The sequence below is a fragment of the Mobula birostris genome, chromosome 1, assembly GCF_030028105.1.
Source record: "Mobula birostris isolate sMobBir1 chromosome 1, sMobBir1.hap1, whole genome shotgun sequence".
Classification (NCBI taxonomy): domain Eukaryota; kingdom Metazoa; phylum Chordata; class Chondrichthyes; order Myliobatiformes; family Myliobatidae; genus Mobula; species Mobula birostris.
In genome coordinates this window covers 170,373,191-170,395,811 of record NC_092370.1, presented here as the reverse complement: position 1 = coordinate 170,395,811, position 22,621 = coordinate 170,373,191, and the positions used below count along the sequence as shown (strand labels likewise).

At 44.4% G+C, this 22,621-nt stretch overlaps 1 protein-coding gene across 3 annotated transcripts in view; it reads left to right on the top strand.

The window, feature by feature from the left end:
- smoc1 (SPARC related modular calcium binding 1) overlaps positions 1-22,621 on the top strand; it is a 248,867-nt gene that overhangs the window by 191,608 nt on the left and 34,638 nt on the right. For all 3 annotated transcript variants that reach the window (XM_072265877.1, XM_072265866.1, XM_072265857.1), the window contains exon 11: positions 21,752-21,996. In XM_072265877.1, coding sequence (XP_072121978.1) covers positions 21,752-21,996 — 245 coding nt within the window. The remainder of the gene's footprint in view (positions 1-21,751; positions 21,997-22,621) is intronic.

The following is a 22,621-nucleotide window of genomic DNA, read 5'->3' as shown; positions in this document are numbered from 1 at the left end:
CATGTTGACTGCGTCAGGGCTACAACCTGCAGTTAGAAATGGGGCAGAAGACAGTAGGTTTCCCGGGACACCCTTCGGTGCCTCAACAAGGCGGCATCCATCATTAAGACCCCACCCCCCGTCACCCAGATCATGCCTTGTTCTCGTTGCTACCATCAGGAAGGAGGTACAGAAGTGTGAAGGCACACAGTCAGTGATTCAAGAACAGCTTCTTCTCCTCTGCCATCTGATTTCTGAATGGACACTGAACCCATGAACACTACCTCACTACTTCATTATTTCTATTTTTGCGTATCTTATTTAACTATTCAATGTACATATATACTCACTATAATTCAGTTTTTTCTCTATTATTATGTATTGCATTGGCCGGCTGGTGGCGCAGTGAGATCAGCGCCGGACTCCGGAGCGAAGGTTCCTGAGTTCGAATCCAGGTCGGGCCACCCCTGAGCACTCTTTCCATCCGTGCCGGGTTGAGTGTCGAGCTAGCCACTCGGCCTCGTAAAAAATACAAGGGTCGAGTCAGGAACCTTCATAACGTGACCCGGTTAATCCTGACACCACATGCTGAACGGCTGAATGTCTGGTACGACATGCTTTAAGAAAAATGTATTGCACTGTACTGCTGCCGCAAAGTCGACAAATTTCACGACATAGCCGGTGATATTAAACCTGATTTGGATACTGAGTTGGCAGAGGGGCAGCAGGCCGATAACTGGAACATGGAGAAACCCATTGGAAATGAAGAGCAGATCTTTGGGTGGCCCTTCAGGCTAGTGAGCCTTGCATTGGTGGTGAAGAGATTACTGGGGAATGTCCCAAAGGATAGCATTTGTGTCCATGAGCTCAAGAAATCCAGAGCAACACGCACAAAATGCTGGAGGAACTCAGCAGTCCGGCGGCAGCTATGGAGAGGAACAAACAGTCGACGTTTTGGGCTGAGATCCGTCATCAGGACTGGAAAGGAGCAGGGAAGAAGCCAGAATGAGAAAGTGGAGGAGGGGAAGGAGTACAAGCTGGAAGGTGAGAGGTGAAGCCAGATTAAGGGGAAGGAGGGTGAAGTGGAACTGCCCGCACAGTAGTACAGTGGTTAGTGCGATGCTATTACAGCTCAGTGTGCGGGAGTTCTGAGTTTAATCCCAGTGTCTTCTGTAAGGACTTCGTATGTCCTCCCCATAGAATTAGTGGGTTTCCTTCCGGGTGATCTGGTTTTCTCCCAGAATCTAAGCACGTACCAGCTAGTAGATTAATTGGTCATTGTCAATTGTCCCGTAATTAGGAGAGGGTTAAACCAGAGGTTGCTGGCAGTGCGGCTCAAAGAGACAAAAAGGCCTATTCTGCTCTGTATCTCTAAATAAAAATTACAAAAAGCTAGTGCTGCACTTTGCCAGTGTTTACCTTTTCACTCACCACCATTCACAGCCTCAAACTCTCCTTCCAGGTGTGGCAGCACTTCACCTGAAGTTTGTTGGGGCCATGTACTGTATCTGCTGTTCCTGGTGTGGCCTCTACTACATTTAATGGAGATTGGGGGACTGCTTTCTCAAGCACCTTCACTCCATCTGCAAAGGGAGGATTTCCCAGTGGCCAAATATTTTAATTCCTATCCTCATTCCTGTTCTGACATGTCGGTCCAGGGTTTCCTCTTTTGCCACAGTGAGGCCACTCTCAGGGTGGAGGAGCAACACCTCATATTCTGCTGGGTAACCTCCAAACTAATGGCATGAACATCAACTTCTTCTGGTGACCTTTTTCCCTCTCCCCTCCCCCTCCCCCCCAGTCTTCTGGCTGCCCTCTTACCTCTACTCAGCTGCCAATCACCACTGCTGGAGCTCATCCCCCTTCCCTTTCTCCCAGGGTCCTCTCTCCTCTCCTAGCAGAATCCTCCTTCAAGCCTTTGCCTTTTCCTTCTATCACCACCATGTTTTTCACTTCATTCTCCCTCCCACACCCACCTGTATTCCCCCTCACCTGGCTTCACCTATCGCCTTCCAGCTTGTTCTCCTTCCCCTCCCCACCCCCACCATATCTTATTCTGGCTTCTTCCCCCTTCCTTTTCAGTCTTGATGAAGGGTCTCAGCACAAAATGTCAATTCTTTGTTCCTCTCCATAGATACTGCCTGACCCAGCTTGAGTTCCACCAGCATGTGTACATTACCTAGGATTTATGTACAATTGGAAAGGCAGGGATTTATCAGGGATAGTTAGCGTGGCTTTGTACATGGGAAAAAATTCCTCACTGATTTGATTGCTTTGTGAGGAGGTAACTAAGCAGATTGATGATGGCAGTGATGTACTATCAAAGTACCTCTATGTTACCATATACTATACTGAGATTCATTTCCTTGCAGGCATTTCTGGGGGTCAGGGGCGGAAGAAAGAAATACACTGGAATTGTACGGAAAACTATACATAAACAGACTAGGTCTTACAAACAGCCAGTCTTCAAAAGAAGACAATCTGTGCAAATAAAAATGATACTGAGAACATGAGTTGTAATGTCCTTGAATAAGTCTGTTGGTCGTAGAGTCAGTGCAGTGTAGTGGTGAATGAAGTTAGCCACACAGGTTCAGGAGCCTGATAATTGTAAGAAAAATAACTTTTCCTCATCTTGGTGGTGTAGGACTAGAGGCTTCTGTACCTCCTGCCTGATAGGCCATAGGCATTGCCTAAATAGACATTTAACAGTAAGGCATTTAACAGTGGTAGACCAGCCACATAGTAGACTAGTCTAGAAGATTAAGGCATGTAGGATACAAGGCAAGCTGGGGCTAATTGAATCAAAAACTGGATTGGTGGTAGAGATGCAAACACGAGAAAATCTGCAGATGCTGGAAATTCAGGCAACACACACAAAATACTGGTGGAACGCAGCAGGCCAGGCAGCATCTATAGGAAGTGGTACAGTCGACGTTTTGGGCCGTGACCCTTCGTCAGGGCTAACTGAAAGAAGAGATAGTAAGAGATTTGAAAGTGGGAGGGGGAGATCCAAAATGATAGGAGAAGACAGGAAGGGGAGGGACGGAGCCAAGAGCTGGACAGGTGATTGGCAAAAGGGATACAAGGCTGGAGAGACGGGAGAAAGAAGGGAGGAGGGGAGCACCAGAGGAAGATGGAGAGCAGGCAAGGAGTGATTGTGAGAGGGAAAGAAAGAGAGATAAAGGGGGGGTGAATAATAAATGAATAAATAAATAAAATAGGGGATGAGGTCTAACTAAGAAGGGGAGGAGGAGCATTAGCAGAAGTTAGACCCCATCCCCTATTTATTTATTCATTTATTATTCCCCCCCTTTTTCTCTCTCTCTTTCCCTCTCACAATCACTCCTTGCCTGCTCTTCATCTTCCTCTGGTGCTCCCCTCCCCCTTTCTTTCTCCCGTCTCTCCAGCCTTGTATCCCTTTTACCAATCAACTGTCCAGCTCTTGGCTCCATCCTTCCCCCTCCTGCCTTCTCCTATCATTTCAGGTCTCCCCCTCCCCCTCCCACTTTCAAATCTCTTACTATCTCTTCTTTCAGTTAGTCCTGACGAAGCGTCTCTGCCCAAAATGTCGACTGTACCTCTTCCTAGAGATGCTGCCTGGCCTGCTGCGTTCCACCAGCAGTTTGTGTGTGTTGCTTGGTGGTAGAGATGGTGGTGATGGAAGAATGCTTTTTTGGTTCGAAGTCTGTTTCTCATGACATGCCCCAGGGATCAGAGCTGGGACCCCATTGCTTTTCATATGCGTTCAGTATGTTAACAAATTGGTTGTGAAAGTCGGTCGATGACACTAAAGTTACTGATATTTTGGGTGGTGAAATTTGGATAGTTAATGTTGTAATTTTCAAAACAGAGCGTAGAACAGTACAGCACAGGAAGAGACCCTTTGTCCCACAGTGTTGTGCTGAACCAATTATATTCGTAATCAAATGGCTAACTAAACTGATTTCTTCTGCTTACACAATGTCCATATCCTTCCATTTCCCTCACATTTATGTGGCTATCTAAACATCTCTGAGAAGTCCCTCGTGTATCTTCCTCAACCACTACCCTGGACAACACATTCAAGGCATCCACCATTCTGTGTTTTTTAAAAAAAGACTTTCCTCTCACAGCTCCTTTGAACTTGCCCCCTCTCATTAATTGGACATTTCAACCCTGGGAAAAAGATACTGTCTGCCTGGTTTATCTATACCTCTGATAATCTTATAAACCTCTATCAAATATCCCAATAGCCTCCACTACTCCAGAGAAAGCAACCCAAGTTTATCCAACCTCTTGTTATAGTGCATGCCCTCTAGTCCAGGCAGCCTTCTGTACCCTCTCCAAAGCCTTGACCTCTTTCCTAATGGGGTCACCAGATCTGTATGCAATACTCCAGACGCAACCTAACTAGAGTTTTATAAAACTACAATATAACTTCCTGATTTTGAACTTAATGCCTCAACTAATAAAGGCAAGCATTCTATATGCCTTCTGAATCACCTTATCAACCTGTGTAGCCACGTTCAGGGAGCTATGAACTTGGACTCCAGGATCTCTCTGCTCATCAACACTGTTAAGGGTCTTGCTGTCTCTTTATGTTTGACTTACCAAAGTACAACACCTCTTACTTGGCCAGGCTTAAACTCCATCTGCCATTTCTCTGCCCATATCTACAACTGATTTATATCCTGTTGTATTCTTTGTCAGTCTTCTACACCATCCATTACACCACCAATCTTTGGATCATCTGCAAACTTACTAACATGCCCATCTACATTTTCATCCAGGTCATTTGCATACATCTCGAACAACAGAGTTCCCAGTACAGATCCCTGCAGAGCAACACTAATCCCAGACCTCCAGCTAGAATAAGTCCCATCGAACACTACTCTCTGCTAGACCCTTGCCTGGTGGATTGTATGCAGTCCTGCTTGCCACACTACAGGAAGGATGAAGTTGCAGGAAGAAGGTGGATAGGAGATTCAATAGACTATTTCCTGGAATGGAGTCTTTTAGGCATGTGATAGCTTGGATGGGCTCTGTTTTGTCTGGGGCGAAGGAGACGAGGGGTGACCTGATGGAAGTATATAAGATTATGAGAGTCATAAATAAGTCAGATTGTTATTTAATTTTCCATATTGAAAATAAGAGACATTGGTTTAAGGTGAGAGGAAGGAGTTTTGGGAATAGGCTTTTGCACAGAGGAGGTTAATATCTGGAATTCACTGCCAGAAAAAGTAGTGGAGTCAGATTCAATCACTGTGTTTAGGAGATCTTCAGAGAGACATTTAAATAAGTAAGGCATAGAAGGATACTGTCCCGAAGTAGTAAGATGGAATTGGTATAGAACGACAGAAAGGTCAGTATTGGTGTGATGGGTCAAAGGGCCTGTTTTTCACCCAAAGCTAGTTGATCTATAATCTGGCTCATCTCAGTCCAAAAGTATCAATCAGAACACACTTTAAATGAATCTTCGGCCTGCCATTTCCTGGCACCTGACATTAGTCCCTGGTGAAGAAGTGCTTGGTTGAGGCCCCAGAGTCCCCAGACCTTGCTGCAGTTTTCTGTCTGGCAGGAGAGCCGAGGTTTCTGGACACCTAATTTTGCTAGACAATGGAAGGATCTCCCAGCAGTGCCCAGTCGCCATTTTAGTACCCCCGCCCACTTCAAAGTTATGCTTGCTTCTGAAACGCGCACCTTGATGACATAGCCCGATTTTCAACATGCTGCAGGTATAATTTCCTCTAAGGCATGGAGCAGAAAGTCAAAGCCACCAGCATGGGGGTTCACACAGCTAAAAGTTGTCATTTCAGAAAGCAAAACCTGACTATTGCTTTAATTCTCAGGTTTTGCAGAGATTCTGTTTTGTCCATTCACATCGTTATCAAATTCCACCCCTCCCCCATTCCACCAAAATCAAATGCAATCCAAGAATCTGATGCAGTTGGAATAGAAATTGACTCATTTATTCACAGCAAACTTAATAGCAATAAAAATAATGAGAGATATCTTGCTGTTGACTCCCTAATACAAGTATTACACGGACTTGATATCCGTCCCTGTGAATGGAGTTTGATATTGTACAGATCTGTCTTTGTAGTTTAGGGAAGGGGGAGATGTAGAGCAGAACTGGCATGATTTCCCATGGGAGTGCAGATAATTATCGGGTAAGGCACTGCGGGATATTCCGATAACACCACAGAGACTGGTGCCTGATGTAGGAGATCACAAGAGGAGAAAAGAAAAATATTTAAACATGGGCCCAATTTTAAAAAAAAATTAAAGGAATGTTTACATGGAACATGCCAGAGACTTAACAGAATGCAAGGCGCTGGAATCATTTTCTAGTTCGAGCAATTACTTTGAAAGGCAAAATAGGTTTTGGAAGATAACTCAATTGTTTATTAACAATGCAGCGATCCATTGCAGTGTAAACTGAGCAGTATATGTCAAACACTTCCGTAAAAGGAAGTCTCTGTACCAGACAGCAGAACAAAACGAGAGACAGAAATCCAAATCTTAAACAATGATGCCACTCTGTAAGAATTGGGCTCTGGCTGCTGAATGAGTTGACGTTCAGAAGAGGAAGGGCTTTCTGAGGTCTCTGAGCCGCTAAACAAGACTGAATCTGATAAATAGCATCCTGCCTGTTCTGAGAAGCTCCACTTTCAGGGAGCATTGATTGAGGAATTATTGAGCTTGATTATCCAACCACCTAATTAATAAGGGGCATATATCACATCCCCTTTTTCTCTTGCAATGGTTATTTCTTGCTGAAAATGCCCAAGCAGGTCATAGGTCCATATAAATGATTGCCTTCAGACCAATCTCCCCCATGGATCTTTCTATTGTACTCTGAAGATGCCCTCGGTCCTGAAATGTATGAACCTCCTCCAACCATTGGGGAGTAAACTAATGCCCTCACTATCCTCATGACTAATGAGGCAAATATCTTGCCTCCCTACCAACTAAGCAAGGGCTCTTCCTGAGATAACCTGATGATATCTCAGACCTGGCTCCACCATTTAGAACTAAAGTGTAAATGGAAAACAGCCAAGAACCATCAGGAGAATTGACCCTTAGAAGGTTGAATAATATTCATCAAAATTCATTTACCCAAGTATTTCCATGCAGAGTTAATCTCTCTTGATTTTGCTCTTTAAAGTGTATTTTATTTTTTTATTTCAGTTTTATTTGTTACTTTAAATCTATAATTCAATAGTGGGATTTGCTCTGAGATCTCTAAGGAGTAGCTGCCTTAGAAACAGAAGTGTCCTCCTGAGGTTGTGGCTAAGATAGATTTGTGAGACACCTTTGCCCTCTGACTAGTGTTTGCTGTGCTTGGAAGGCAAATGTAGGAAACATATTCTGTTCCCTAATAGAAACTTCAGCAAAACCTCAAATTCCCCACAGAATTCCTTGTACATTCTAATCCCCTCTCAATCACTTCAAGTAGAAAACTTGCCAGATAAAGCAAAGGGGAATATCTGTAATTTATAACAATTACTGAAGGCATGTTTTGCATTGTTCAGTGAATCAAAAGTAAAAATTTAAACAGCAGCTTTACCGTTCCATTTTCTGCCAACAAATTGTAAATTTTAAGCATTTCCAGGCATCAAGAAATGTAAAATATTGGCAGTTGTTCCTCGTTTAAGTAGTCTACATTCCATTAGTGCATGTAGCCACATTTTATCTGGCAGAATACTAGATTCTGAGATATATTTATTGCACATGTTTCTTATACTTTTTAGTAAATTTTTCAGCAAACATCCCATACCCAGCAACCTAGAAAACCTGAAGAGCTTCAAACAAGGAACCTAGTCATAGCTCTCGACTCAGGCAACAATTAATCACTCAAACAGTCTGCTGCTAAAAGATGAATGAAATCTCCAGCATGTGAATAAAATGTCAGCTTGAATTTTTTTTCCTCAAACCCGCATAACTAGTTAGTATCTGATAGTGCAGATTGTGTTTACATGTGAAATAGAATACTGTAGAATTCATAATTTAAAAAGTAGTCAAGATATGGATATACTTGGAAATCAAGGCATGCATATATTAAAATGGGTGTTAATTTTAACTCAGTGGCCACTTTATTTGGTACCTAATAAAGTGGTCACTGAGTGTATGTTTGTGGTCTTCTGCTGCTGTAGCCCATCCACTTCAAGGTTCGGTCTTCTTACGCGTTCAGAGATGCTCTTCCACACACCACTGTTGTAATGTGGTTACTTGAGTTACTGTCGCCTTCCTGTCAGCTTGAAGCACTCTACCCATTCTCCTCATCAACAAGAAATTTTCACACACACAATTGCCACTCATTGGATGCTTTTTTTTTGTTTTTCGCGCCATTCTCTAAACTCTAGAGACTGTTGTGCACAAAAATTCATAGAGATCAGTAGCTTCTGAGATGCTCAAATCATCCTGTGTGGTACCAACAATCATTTTATGATCAAAGTCACTGAGATCACATTTCTTCCCCATTCTAGTGTTTGGTCTGAACAACAACTGAGCATCTTGACCATGTCTGCATGCTTTTATGCATTGAGTTGCTGCCGTATGATTGGCTGATCAGATACTTGCAGTAACGAGCAGGTGGACTTAAGTACCCAATAAAGTAGCCACTGAGTGTATGCTTTGCTTAGTAAAGATAATGCTGCAGAGCGTGGCAGTATGAACTTATTGAAGGCTTTCATGAAGGTGTTTCAGAGGTGGTTTGTGACAAAAATTCAAATATGGTATTAAAAGTTGAGAGTTTTTGATAGAGTAACACAGAATATTTGCAGATGGGTTAAACGAAAACTAGCAGCCAACATCTCTAAATACTTTCTAGTGAAATTTGTTCAGATTTTTTAAAAGTGGGTTAGGATGGAAGGAGCAGCAGCTGTGAAAGCTGAATCCTTTGCAGAAAGATGGTGTCTGTTCAGAAAGAGAAAATGTTGGAAATCCTCAGCAGGGCCTGGTGATGTTGATGGATGGAGAAATAGTTAATGTTCTGGTCCAGGACCCTGAATCTGACCTGCATCTGTTCAGTCCTGCTCTCATCCAACTGTCCGTTGGATTGACTCTGATCAGCCTCCCAGCAGTGTACACATTATCCTCGTTATGTGCAGGGGATACGTTCCTCGAAGTCGACGCAAAATGTGAATAATTATTTAAATGGAGAACATGGGGATGCATTCTGGAGGCTTCCTAAATATGTTTTATCTGTAATTTATTCACATTTTCATACCAATACAACACAAAAGCAGTACCACAAGGCAACATTTGTATTATATTTCATCAATTTAAGGTAATATTCAAAGTAATAAATCATAGAAAGTTAATATACTAGGGTGTACCGTACAGTACTCACCAACAGTGGCAGGTGTGTTCGTTCCGGGAGATGAGCGGTTGTGCAGTGGTGTCGGGCAGCTTTACATGGATGAGGTGGATGGTTGTGGGTCATCAGGATCATCAAGGACAGCAAGGGGTGAAGGAAGACTCACAGAACTCTCAGGACTGCCGGCAGCAGGAGATGACACCAGTTTGAAGAAAATGGTGAGGGTTGTTTACTTGGCAGCATTTTGTTTTTTCAGCATAAATTTGCTTGTAGGAAAGAAGGATTGACTGCAGGGAACGACTGAAATGCTGACTCTGTTCTAAACCTGGGTCCATGCCCATTACCATTTGTGCCAAGTGTTCTGCAGCCTTAAAAAATTCTGCTAGTTGCTTCATTGTAAAATCCTTCACCTGCAACTCAACACTTTCTTCTTCATCATTGTTAACTTTAAAGGCAAGATTCTGTTCCTGGCAGTGGCATTCAGCCTCAACAGCAAAATGATTAGCAAACCAATCTTCAAAGATTTGAACAGTGACCCATGCTTTCTTGTTAGCTGCCCAGTGGACAGGAAGCATATTCTTACTCAAACCCTTCAGAGCACGGGGGTTTAGTGAATGTTAAACTAAGACAGGCTTCATCTTACAGTCTGCTTCGGCAGTGGAACACATAAGCAAAGTCAATCTATCCTTTGCTGCCTTGAAACCTGATACAGTTTTTTCATCCTTACTTACGTAAATGCGTTTCGGCATACACTTCCAAAAAAGCCTAGTCTCGTCTGCATTAAACACCTGCTTTGGTGTGATGCCTAACTCCTCTATCATATCCCGCGACTGCAAAGGGTAGCGTTCAGCAGCTTCGTGGTCAGCACTGGCTTGCTCACCACGCACAGCTAAGTTGTGAAGCCTGTGACGATTAACAAACTTAGAAAACCATCCCCTACTTGCACTAAAGCTAACAATATCACTTGACACCTCCTCACTAGCCTCTGAACAAAGGTGACCATAAATTTTCAAAGCTTTCACACGAAGATGATCGGAACTAAGTGTTGTTGTTTTGTTTGTTTCATGCTTAATGTACAAACTCAACATTTTCTCCATTTTTGTCATAATCAGGTTACGCACTTGGTAACAATCTTTGAAGACACTTGTGATGAATCAATCACTGCACTTATTATTTTCTCAGCATTTTTCTTTATGTTTCTGATCATGGACTCACCCAGGCCAAAGTAGCGTCCCAGGGCTGTGTTACCTTCACCTGACGCGGCCCTGTTTATAATTTCCAACTTTTTTTCAAGTGTTAAAGCGATTCTCTGCCGCTTGGCTGATGGCCCAGGACTTGACATAGGACGCTTAGGAGGCATATTTAAATACCTCAAGCACAAAATCACTGCACCGTAGGTAAAAAGAACAACAGTTTAAGAGTGCAAGATCACACATTTGCACGTTGCCAAAACCGATGCGAGACTAGCGGGAGTGAGACCGTGAGGCATGCACATGTGACTTGTATTGGTGGGAAAGCGAGTCTGTGGTGGCCAGTGCTATCATGTTTGCTGTTGTGTTCTGGGGCAGCAGGCTGAGGGTAGCAGACACCAACAGAATCAACAAACTCATCCGTAAGGCCAGTGATGTTGTCGGGATGGAACTGGACTCTCTCACGGTGGTGTCTGAAAAGAGGATGCTGTCTAAGTTGCATGCCATCTTGGTCAATGTCTCCCATCCACTACATAATGTACTGGGTGGGCACAGGAGTACATTCAGCCAGAGACTCATTCCACCGAGATGCAACACAGAGCGTCATAGGAAGTCATTTCTGCCTGTGGCCATTAAACTTTACAACTCCTCCCTTGGAGGGTCAGACACCCTGAGCCGATAGGCTGGTCCTGGACTTATTTCATAATTTACTGGCATAATTTACATATTACTATTTAACTATTTATGGTTCTATTACTATTTATTATTTATGGTGCAACTGTAACAAAAACCAATTTTCCCCGGGATCAATAAAGTATGACTATGACTTCTCGTCACAACAGTAAGACTGTGAGGCGTGCGCACGTGACTTGTATTGGCGGGAAAGCAGTTCTCCTCACATAACTGAGTTTTGGACGCATATAACGAGAAGTTGGTAGAAATAGGTTCCTCACATAACTCTGAATCCGCATCGTCTGAAGACGCACATAACAAGGATAGGGTGTATAACTGTTCAGATCTCTGGTACTGCTGCAGATTTTGGGAGGTCATTATCAGTGGGTAATTGAAGAGTCTAAGGAGAAATATGGCACAGATTATCAAAGCAGGTCAAGCACATTTCTTGTCTGAAGTTTGCAACTGGAAATGTCTTTTAGGACTAGCTTTGGAAGTAAAAAGGAACAATTAATTTATCGCTTCAAAGACGTTTCTCATTTCTTCATGTTGGATTTTTATACAGAAGTAGTGCATTATTCTGAGGGTGCCTTGAGTGTGTGTACAGTAGATTAGATGCACACATTTAGTAACAAGCAGTTTGGATGGTATGGCCATAAAATTATACATCCTGATGTTGGGATGACCCAGCTGTGTACATACATCTACTGATGCTTCTGGACACATCTTCAGTGATGTTCCTGGAATCATCGGGTGTTTCGGGTCTTTCAACATCATACAACCTCCTCCAGGTGACCCAGCCGGGGCTGATCAGACCCCAACTTGTGTCCAGATGGTTAGCTACTTAAGACTCCATGGCTCCCCTCTTTCGAGCCACAGCCATCTTGAGGCCCTCTCTGCCGCATCGGTTGTACTGCGGATGGCTCTCCTCTTCCTCTCTCCCTCGATACCCAAAATGCTGAAGGCTCTAACTAAAGAACGGGCTACGAATCCCCTACAACCAACCTCCACTGGGAGACACCTCGCTCTCCATCCAGCCTGCTGGCAGTATGGCAGTTACATACTTGGAGATCTTTCTTTCAAAGGCCTCTTCCAAGCTGTCTTCCCATGGGACTGTCAGCTCCAGCAGCACCACTTGCTTAGTAGACTCAGACACTAGGACAATGTCTGGTCGCAGGGTGGTGGCTGCGATATGGTTGGGGAACTTCAGCTGCCGTTCGAGGTCCACCAACAGCTGCCAGTCCCTTGCAGAGGTCAGAATGCCTGCCGATGTTCTTTTGGCAGGTATTGGCTGCTCCCCAGCTCTGACAAAGGCAATGGTCTGCTTGGAGGGTCGGGACTGCTTCGCCCACTCAACTCCTGCGCTGATAGCTTCAGTGATGGTCTTCAGGTCCTGATCATGCCTCCATCGGTACCATCCTTCACCAAGTGCCCTTGAGGATGTGCTCCAGGGTTCCTCGCTTGGAGCACAGTGGGCACACAGATGACTCTGCCTTGCCCCATGTGTGCAGGTTTGACGGGCTTGGAAGCACATCGTACACTGCCTGGATGAGAAATTGGATGCGGTGTGGTTCAGCTTTCCAAAGGTCAGCCCAGGTCACTTTCCTCTCAACCGCATTCTCCCATCTTGTCCAAGCTCCCTGTTGTTTCATTCCCACCACCTTGCAGGTTCTCGTCTTCTCCACTACTGCTCTCACCTCCTCCTGAACTAGGCAGTGCCTTTCATCCCCTGTGATGGTGTCCGTTTAGGGAGTTGGAAAGGATCCTAGCCCAGCTCGGCCTCATGTGACCTCTCCCACCAGCCTCCTGTGACGCAGCCTTGCCTCTGCTTCCTGAACACCTTCCTCTGCCCTCCACTTCCTGCCAGTCCTCACTTGGATCCCTGCTCTAGCCACCTTCGGATCACTTGAGTCCCTATACTGTAGCCCTTCTCTGGCTCTTGTTACCTTGAATTCCTCCTCCAAGGATTTGAAGGGCAGTTGCAGTTTGTTGTGGTGTCCATAGAGTGCGATGCTGCTCAGGCTCTTTGGCAGCCCCAGCCATCTCCTGAGGTGGTTGCTAACCCTCCTCTCTAAGGTTTCGACTGTCGAGATCAGAACTGCATAGACGAGGAGGGGCCACAGGATTCTGGGAAGAATGCCATGCTGATACACCCAGGCTTTAAACTTCCCAGGTAGGCCAGACTTGTCCACAGATTTCAGCCAGCCATCCAACTCGGTGCAGGTCGCCTGGATGGATGTCATGTCCCTTAAAGAGCTGTCAAAAACCTTGCCTAAGCTCTTGACTGGCTTTTCTGTGATGGTTGAGATGGCTGTGCCTGTGATGCTGAACTGGAACTTGTTCTCCACCTTCCCCTTCCTCAGCACCATCGATCTTGATCTGGCTGGTTTGAAATGCATCCGGGCCCACTCCACCAGCTTTTCGAGCCCTTGCAGAAGCCACCGACAGCCTGGGACTAATTCTGTGTTGACTGTGAGGTCATCCATGAATGCCCTGATAGGTGGTTGCCGTTGAGCGGAATTCATTCTGGGCCCTCTGCACTCTGGTTCAGCAGACTTAGTCAGCATGTTTATGGCTAGGGAGAACAGTGTCACTGAGATAGTGACAGTATCGTATCATAAAAGCATGTCAGCTCTGAAGTGTATAACTGCCCCAGAACTGTGGCACTTCATAATATACACAAACTTCGCAATTATTGACCACTGTTTATTTTCTTCAATTTTTGTTGGTTGCTTTTGCTGGCAGGGTCATCATGCTATGCAGCAGTTGCTATAACTGAGTCACAAGATGATGTATGCAATAATATTTAAAGGCACGCATAATTTACTATTTTTGCATAGGTATGTAATGATTTTCATTGCACATCCAATCCAAGTGTGGCAATTCAGCTCAGGATTCAACCAAACCCACGGAAGCTTAAGGTGCACGTCCCTAATGCAGGAGACTGTTAGAGGCATAAATGAATTAATGCCAGATTGTAACAGAATTGATGAAACTGCAGATCTCCCCTTGTTACCAGATAGCATTATCTTTTCTGTAGTGCCTCAGAGGACTGAGTGAATGGACTTAGACTTTGTGCCAGGAGAGAATCTGATGATGTTCATGGGTGGTCAAACTTGCCCCTGCAGTGAGCATCAGTAATAGCCACCTATCGGCTCATTAGCCAAGGTGGATGTGTCTTTCCCTACCTGTGTGAGCACTGGTGACTGTGCTGGAGATATGGCTGCAAACATAAACTATGACTGGAGAAAGATTTCAGTGATGTGAAGTTTCAACAGCACCAATATGTTTTTAGTCAGGATTTTGTACCAGGCATAAGAAACTGTAGACGCAGGGATCTGGAGCAATGAACAACCTGCTGCAGGAACTCAGCAGCCTAGGCAGGAAGTGTGGGGGGTTTTGGGGAAAGCAACTGATGACATTTCAGCTCACGGCCCTGAATCAAAACTCAATTTTTCGTGCCATTGGATCACAGACTATCCAAGGAGAAGCAACGCAGGCCAGGCAGCATCTGTGAGAGAAGGGTAAACGGTCTACATTTCAGGCCGAGACCCTTCATCAGACCTGGGAAAAAAAGGTGAGGTTAGAGCAAGAAGATGGGGGGGTGGGGAGGATGAAGTACAAGGTGGTAGGTGATAGGTGAAACTGGGAGAGGGGTGAAGTAAAGAGCTGGGAAGCTGATAGGTGAAAGAGATAAAGGGCTGGAGAAAGGGGAATCTGATCGGAGAGGGTAAAAGACCATAGGAGAAAGAGAAGGGGGAGGAGCACCAGAGGGAAGTGATGAGCAGGTGAGGAGATGAGATGAGAGAGGGAATGGGAATGGTGAAGGCAGGGATGGGGTGCAGTTGGCAATTACCAGAAGTTCAAGAAATCAATGTTAATGCCATCAGGTTGGAGGCTATCCAGACAGAATATAAGGTGTTTCTCCTTCAGTGTGAGTGTGGCCTCATTGCAGCAGTAGAGGAGGCCATGCACTGACATGTCGGAATGGGAATGGGAAGAAGAATTGAAGTGGTGGCTATAGGATCAATGGAAAAGAGTAAACAGTCAATGTTTCAGGATGAGACCTGATAAAAGGTCTCAGCCTGAAATGTCGACTGATTACTCTTTTCCATTGATGCTGCGGGCCTGCTGAGTTCCTCCAGCATTTTGTGTGTGTTGTTTGGATTTCCAGCATCTGCAGATTTTCTCTTGTTTGTGACAGGGAGATCCTGCTTTTTCTGGCGGACGGAGCGTAGATGCTCAGCCAACAGGTCTCACCAATATACAAGAGGCCACCCCAGGAGCACTGGATACAGTAGATGACCCCAACAGACTCACAGGTGAAGTGTTGCCTCACCTGAAAGGACTGTTTGGGCCCTGAATATTAGTGAGGGAGGAGGTGTAGGGGTAGATGTAGCACTTGTTCTGCTTGCAAAGGTAAGTACCAGGAGGGAGATCAGTGGGAAGGGATGAATGGACAAAGGATCCCTGCAGAAAGCAGAAAGTAGAGGGAGGGAAAGATGTGCTTGGTTGGGGGATCCCCTTTGGGATGGTAGAAGTTATGGAGAATTATGTGCTGGACGCGGAGGTTGGTGGGTGGTAGTTGAGGACAAGAGGAACCCTATCCTTGGTGGTGTGGTGAGAGGATGAGTGAGGGCAGACATGCACAAAATGGAAGAGATGCAGGTGAGGGCGGCATCTATGATGGAGGAAGGAAAGCCCCTTCCATTGAAGAAGGAGGACGTTCATTAGTTTTGGAATGAAATGCCTCATCCTGAGAGCAGATGTGGTGTAGACAGAGGAACTGGGAGAAGGGGATGGCATTTTTACAAGTGACACGGTGGGAAGAGGTATAGCCCAGATAGCTGTGAGAGTCAGTGGGTTTGCAAAAGATATCAGTGAATAAACTGTCCTCAGAGATAGAGAATGGGTGATTGAGAAAGAGGAGGGAGATGTCGGAAATAGACCAGATAAATGATGTCAAGAAGTTAATGACGAGCTCAGCATGAGAACTGGAAGCAGCCCCAATGCAGACGTCGCTGCAGTGTAGGAAAAGTGGGGCAGTGATACCAGTGTCGGCTTGGAACATGGACTGTTCCGAGGAGAATATGAGACCCTGTTCCTACAGTTTGTGTTGGGTCCCATCCTGGCAGTGGAGAAGGCAGCTGACTGATATGTTGGTGTGGGAATGGGGAGTGGCATGCAACGGGGAGCTTGGGATGGCCATAGGGGAGAGCAAAGGTAGGTCGTCTAGTCTGTGCTTGGTCTCACCGATGTAGAGGAGGCCCGAGCAGGACAGCCAACTGCAGTAGACAGGGTTGGAGGAGACGAGTGTGAATCTTTGGCTCACCTGGAAGGGCTGCCTAGTTCTTTGGATACTGGAAAGAGAGTAGGAACAGGTGCTACATCTTTTGCAGTTGTTGGAGAAGTTAAGAGGATGTGGAGGGATGAGCGGATCAGGGAGTTCAAAGCCCAAAGTTCAAACTCAATTTATTGTCAAATCTCATATATATCACCATATACTACTACCCTGAGATTTATTTTCTTGCAGGCATACAGTAAAATACAATAAAATCAATGGAAAACCACACACAAGCAAAGATTGACAAGCAACCAATGTGCAAAAGATGAACTGTACAAATACAAAAAAGTGTAATATTAAATAAATAAAGCATACCGAGAACCTGAGTTGCCGAGACTGTGAAAGTGAGTCCAGAGGTTGTGTTCAGTGATCATTTCAATGACAAGGTGCTGCATATGAGGATGCGAAACAAGATAAGAGCCCATGATATTACAGGAAAGGTACTAACATGGATAGAAGATTGACTGATTGGCAGGAGACAAAGAGCAGGAATAAAGGTAGCCTTTTCCAGTTGGCTGCCAGTGACTAGAGTTGTGCTGCAGGTGTCTGTGTTGGAGTCATTTCTATTCATGTTATATGTCAATGATTTGGATGATAGAATTGATCGCTTTGTGGTCAGGTTTGCGGACAGTATGAAGGCAGGTGGAGGGGCAGGTAGTGCTGAGGAAGCAGGAAGTTTGAAGAAGACTTAAACAAACTTGGAGACTGGGCGTGGAAGTGCTCAATCCTTAAAATTTGAAGGCTGCAGGTAGGGCTCATGGGGAGATTAGAGCTGTTGGGGAAGGTTTAAACTAATTTTGGCAGGGGGTTGGGAACCAAAGTGAAGGGACTCAGGATAGGACAGATGGTAAAAAAGCAAAAATAGTGTGCAGTCAGACTGCCAGGAAGGGCAATCAGATGATAGGACAAAATTGCAGCCAGCAGGGCGAGTATCAGTGCATTAGGGTGCAGAATCAAAAAGGGTAGCAAATACAATACTCAAAGTGTTATATCTCAATGCGCAGAGTATAAGAAATAAGGTGGATAATCTTGTTGTACTTTTACAGATTGTCAGGTATGATGTTGTGGCCATTACTGAATCATGGTTGAGGGATGGATGCAGATGAATGTCCAATACACCTTGTATTGGAGGGATAGGAAGGTAGGCAGAGGGGATGGCATGGCTCTGCTGGTAAACAATGGCAATAAATCATTAGAAAGATGTGACATAGGATCGGAAGTTGTTGAATCCTTGTGAGTTGAGTTAAGAAACTGCAAGGGTAAAAGGACTGTGATAGCAGTTATATACAGGCATCCAAACAGTAGCTGGGAGGTGGTCCACAGATTACAACAGGAAATAGAAAAGGTGTGTCAAAAGGGAAATGTTATGATAGTCATGGGAGATTTCAACATGAGATTGGAAAAATAAGGTTGGTAATGGATCTCAAGAGAGTGAATTTGTTGAATGCCTATGAGATGGCTTTTTAGAGTAGCTTGTCATTGATCCTATTAGGGGAGTAGCTATACTGTATTGGGTGTTATGTAATGAAGCGGAGGTGATTAGGGAGCTTAAGGTAAAGGAACCCTTAGGAGACAGTGATCACAATATGACTGAGTTCAGCTTGAAATTTGACAGGGAGAAAGTAAAGTCTGACGTAGCAGTGTTTCAGTGGAATAAAGGAAATTAGCCTGACCTCAGTGGTTGGGAAGATGTTGGAGTCAATTGTTAAGGATGAGGTTATTGAGTACTTGGTGACATAGGACAAAGTCAGCATGGTTTCTGTAAGGGAAAATCTTGCCTGATGATCCTGTTGGAATTCTTTGAGGAGATTACAAGTAGGATAGATAAAGGGGATGCAGTGGATGTTGTATATTTGGATTTTCAGAAGGCCTTTGATAAAGTACCACACATGAGTCTGCTGACCAAGTTGAGAGCCCATGGTATTACAGGAAAGTTACTGGTATGGTTAGAGCATTGGTTGATTGGAAGAAGGCAACGAGTGGGAATAAAAGGATTCTTTACTGATTGGCTGACAGTGACTGGTGGTGTTCCGCAGGGATCGGTGTTGGGACCGTTTTTTTTAATGCTGTCTATCAATGATTTTGATGATGGAATAGATGGCTTTGTTGCAGATGTGTTGAGGAAACAGGAAGGCTGCAAAAGGACTTAGGTTAGGAGAGTGGGCAAGAAGGTGGCAAATAAAATAATAATGTTGGAAAATGTATGGTCATGCACTTTGGTAGTAGAAATAAATGTGCAGACTATTTTCTAAGTGGGGAGAAAATCCAAAAAATCTGAGATGCAAAGGGACTTGGGAGTCCTTTTGCAGAACATCCTAAAGATTAACTTGCAGTTTGAGCTGGTGATGAGGAAGGCAAATGCCATGTTAGCATTCATTTCAAGAGGTCTAGAATGCAAGAACAGGAATGTGATACTGAGGCTTTATTAGACACTTGTGAGGCCTCACCTTGAGTACTGTGAACAGTTTTGTGCTCCTTATCTAAGAAAAGATGTGCTGGAATTGGAGAGGGTTCAGAGGAGATTCACAAGGATGATTCCAGAAATGAAAGGATTATCATACAAGGAACGTTTGATGGCTCTGGGTCTGTACTTACCGGAATTAAAAGGATGATGAGGGATCTCATTGAAACCTTTTGAATGTTGAAAGGGCCAGATAGAGTAGATGTGGAAAGGATGTTTCCCATTGTGATGGAGTCCAGGACGGGAAGGCACAGCCTCAGGATAGAGGGGCATCCATTTAAAACAGAGATGCAGAGAAATGTCTTTAACCAGAGAGTGGTGTATTTGTGGAATTTCTTACCATAGCAGCTATAGAGGCCAAGTCATTGGGTGTACTTAAAGTCCAGATTGATAAGTTTTTGATTGGCCACGGCATCAAAGGTTACGGGAAGAAGGCTGGGGAGTGGGACTGAGGAGGGGGATAAAATGATCAGCCATGATTGAATAGCAGAACAGGCTTCATGGGCCAAATGGCCTAATTCTGCTCCTATATTTCATGGTCTTGTGGAGATGAGGGGAAGGAGATCTGAACACTGCTAAGAAAACTTCATGAGCCAAGGGCCAGTGATCATGAGTGAGAAGGATTTGACATGAATTGTGGTAGATATGATGAAATTATATTTCATTCGGGGGGGGGGTGCACAGATAAGAAAGAGTGGCTGGCCAGAAACAGTTGAATTCACCAATAGAGTGGATGAGGAGGTGAAATATTTTTCAGTACAGCCTTCTATGTTCCCGGTGTAACTTCATGCCAGTAACATGGAAACGTGTGCTGTCTCTGGGCTCGCTGGTATGAGACAGCTTTCCACCTGACAGCACCCTACTCTCAGGAAAGGCACAGTCAACGAGGTTGGCAGATTACCATGGAACAATGATGGAGAAGATAAATAAGCTCAAGGTTCAGGCAAGCTTGAGTTCTGCTTCCCTGAGGTACTCGTTTTGAGGAACCGCCAATTCACTCAAAGATATGCAAACATTTGTTTATCTGGCATCAGATCAGCTAAAATCATGCTTTAGTTAATATGCATTTCTGAGTACCTATCTACAGAATCTGCAGCCCTTAGAATCTAATGATTCCCTCGAGTGATGCATTCATACATCGGCCGTATCATTGTGGACCACGAGCAGCACACAGAAAATGCCGGAGGAACTTAGAAAATGCCGGGGCAACCTCTCTGGAGGGAAATGAACAGTTGACATTTCAGGCCAAGACCCCTCATTAGGATTGGACTAAAACTGGAGTTGAGTCAACACTGAGTTTGTCCAGTGTTTTGTGTGTGTTGCTCCAGGTGTCCAACATCTACCGTATCCTGTATCTCCATTGTGGACCATTGTCTTTGTCTGCCCCCCAAGCCCTTCAGAAATATGAAGTTGGATTTCCAGGATTATCTCCTTGTCTGATCTGTGTGCATGCTCTCTTCCCAATATCAGGATTACTGGCTTTCCACAACTATGTACAAACGATGTAAAAAGGACAGGTTTGTAGTACCATGAGCTCAGACAAATTTCATGCTTGTCGCTCATCTGATATCTATTGTCCATCTCAGTTTAAGTAGGTTGAGTGCAAGGCTGCATTTGCCTGCTCAAGTAGGTAGTAAAAGTCCAACTGCACTGCTCATGTGCTTAGGCTAGTGCTTATCCCTGAGCCAACACCAGCTAAAAACGATCAGTTTGACATTTAATGGACTGCTACTCATGAGATCTGAATGTGAACAAATGGGCTGTTTATTCTCCCTCCCATAAACAATTAGTGACTAAACTTCACTTTATTGGCAGTGAAATGCATTGGATTACCTCATATCCTTGAATTCATTAGAGATTTGTGATTCCTCCTGCAGGAGGGTGTCCTTCATCCATTCATGACTTCTGGGTGTCTGAAAGCTTTAATATAAGCCAGGTCTTTTCACAAATCATTGTATCTGGTTAATGGAAAATAAACCACCCGGGTCTTCCTCCAGACAACTATCCCTCGAAGTCCTCTTGCAGGTTGATAGGGTGGTTAAGTCATTGGATTGAGTTCAACAGCCACAAGGTAATGTAACTCCGTAAAGCTCTGGTTAGACCACACGTGGAGTGTTCTGTTCAGTCCTGGTCCTCTCATAAAAGAAAGGATGTGGAAGCATTAGAGAACTGGTAGAGGAGATTTACCAGGATTAAAGAATATGTCTTATGATGAAAGGTTGAGTGAATTGGGGCTTTTCTCTTTGAAAGGGAATTCCCTTTCATTCTCTTCCACTTGACAGAGATGTATAAGATTACAAGAGGCATAGATAGACTAATTCCAGCCGACATCCTGATAAGGCGGGTGGGGGAAGGTTTAGGGGAGACGTCAGAGGTAGGTGGTTTTGTACAGAGAGTGGTCGTTGTCTGCAGCACACTGCTGGGTTGGTGTTTGAGGCTGATACATTATGGGCATTTGGAGACTCTTGGATAAGCATGTGGATGAAAGAAGAATAGTGGATACGGGCTACGTGGGAGGGAAGGGTTAGATTGATCATGGAGTAGATTAAAAGGTCATCACAACATCATGGGCTGAAGGTCCTGTACTGTTCTGCACTGCTCTATGTTCTATGCTCTAGGCAGCTTTATTTCTTGAGCATTGATTACCAAATGCATTCAGTACCAATGTACCACTAAATTTCTGCTGTTCTGTCTGTGTTACTGAAGATGAAACCATATAAATCCAACCGTTTTCTCCAGCCGCATCTATTCATTGTGCTGGCCCCCACCTACAACTGACAGGGCCTTTGTGTTTGTTGATGCAGGTTTCCTGAGCCCGATCCAAGCCACACTCTGGAGGAGCGGGTTGTGCACTGGTACTTTGGTCAGCTGGATAAGAACGGCAGCAACAATATCCACAAGAAGGAAATGAAGCCGTTTAAGCGCTTCTTGAGGAAGAAGGCCAAGCCAAAGAAATGTGGAAGGAAATTCACCGATTACTGTGACTTGAATGAGGACAAAACCATTTCGCTGCACGAGTTGAAAGGATGCTTAGGAGTGAAGGAAGGAGGTGGGTAACTATGTAATGGTCAATCATTACACCCGAAGCCAGTACAGTAACAGTGACCAACCACCAACTTGTGCACTTCAACATTAGCATGGTGTATAATGTAATCCAGCTAGAGATTAATTGAATGGGAACAGGCATTCCAACTAATAAAATCTCTTGTTTTTTTTTTTTTTGCTGGGTGTGGAGGATGTGTCCAGCCTGACCTTCAAGCCCTGTCTCTCCTCTCTGCATTTTGCAAATCATACATTCTTATTTCTACGTTTTCACTTTCTAAATGCACCCATTCACTCATTGACCAAATAGCCTTGTTTACTGTTTATTCTCATGGTCACCCAGGTTTAACTCCACCAGAACCATCTCTTCTTCCTTGCAGCTGAAGGGGCTTCTTTGTCTCCTTTCCAGGTCTTGTGAAGGGCCTTTGACCTAAGAAGTTAGCTCTGCTTCTCCTACCAGAGGTTCTGAGTATTTCCAACATTTTCTGTTTTATAATAAGCATATCATTCCATCAGCCTCAAAATCCTCAAAAGCAAACAAAAAAAAACACAGATGTTGGAAATCTAAAGTTAAAAGTAGAAGGGTACTCAATAGGAGAAAAATAAAGTTAATATTCTAATTTTATGAGCAT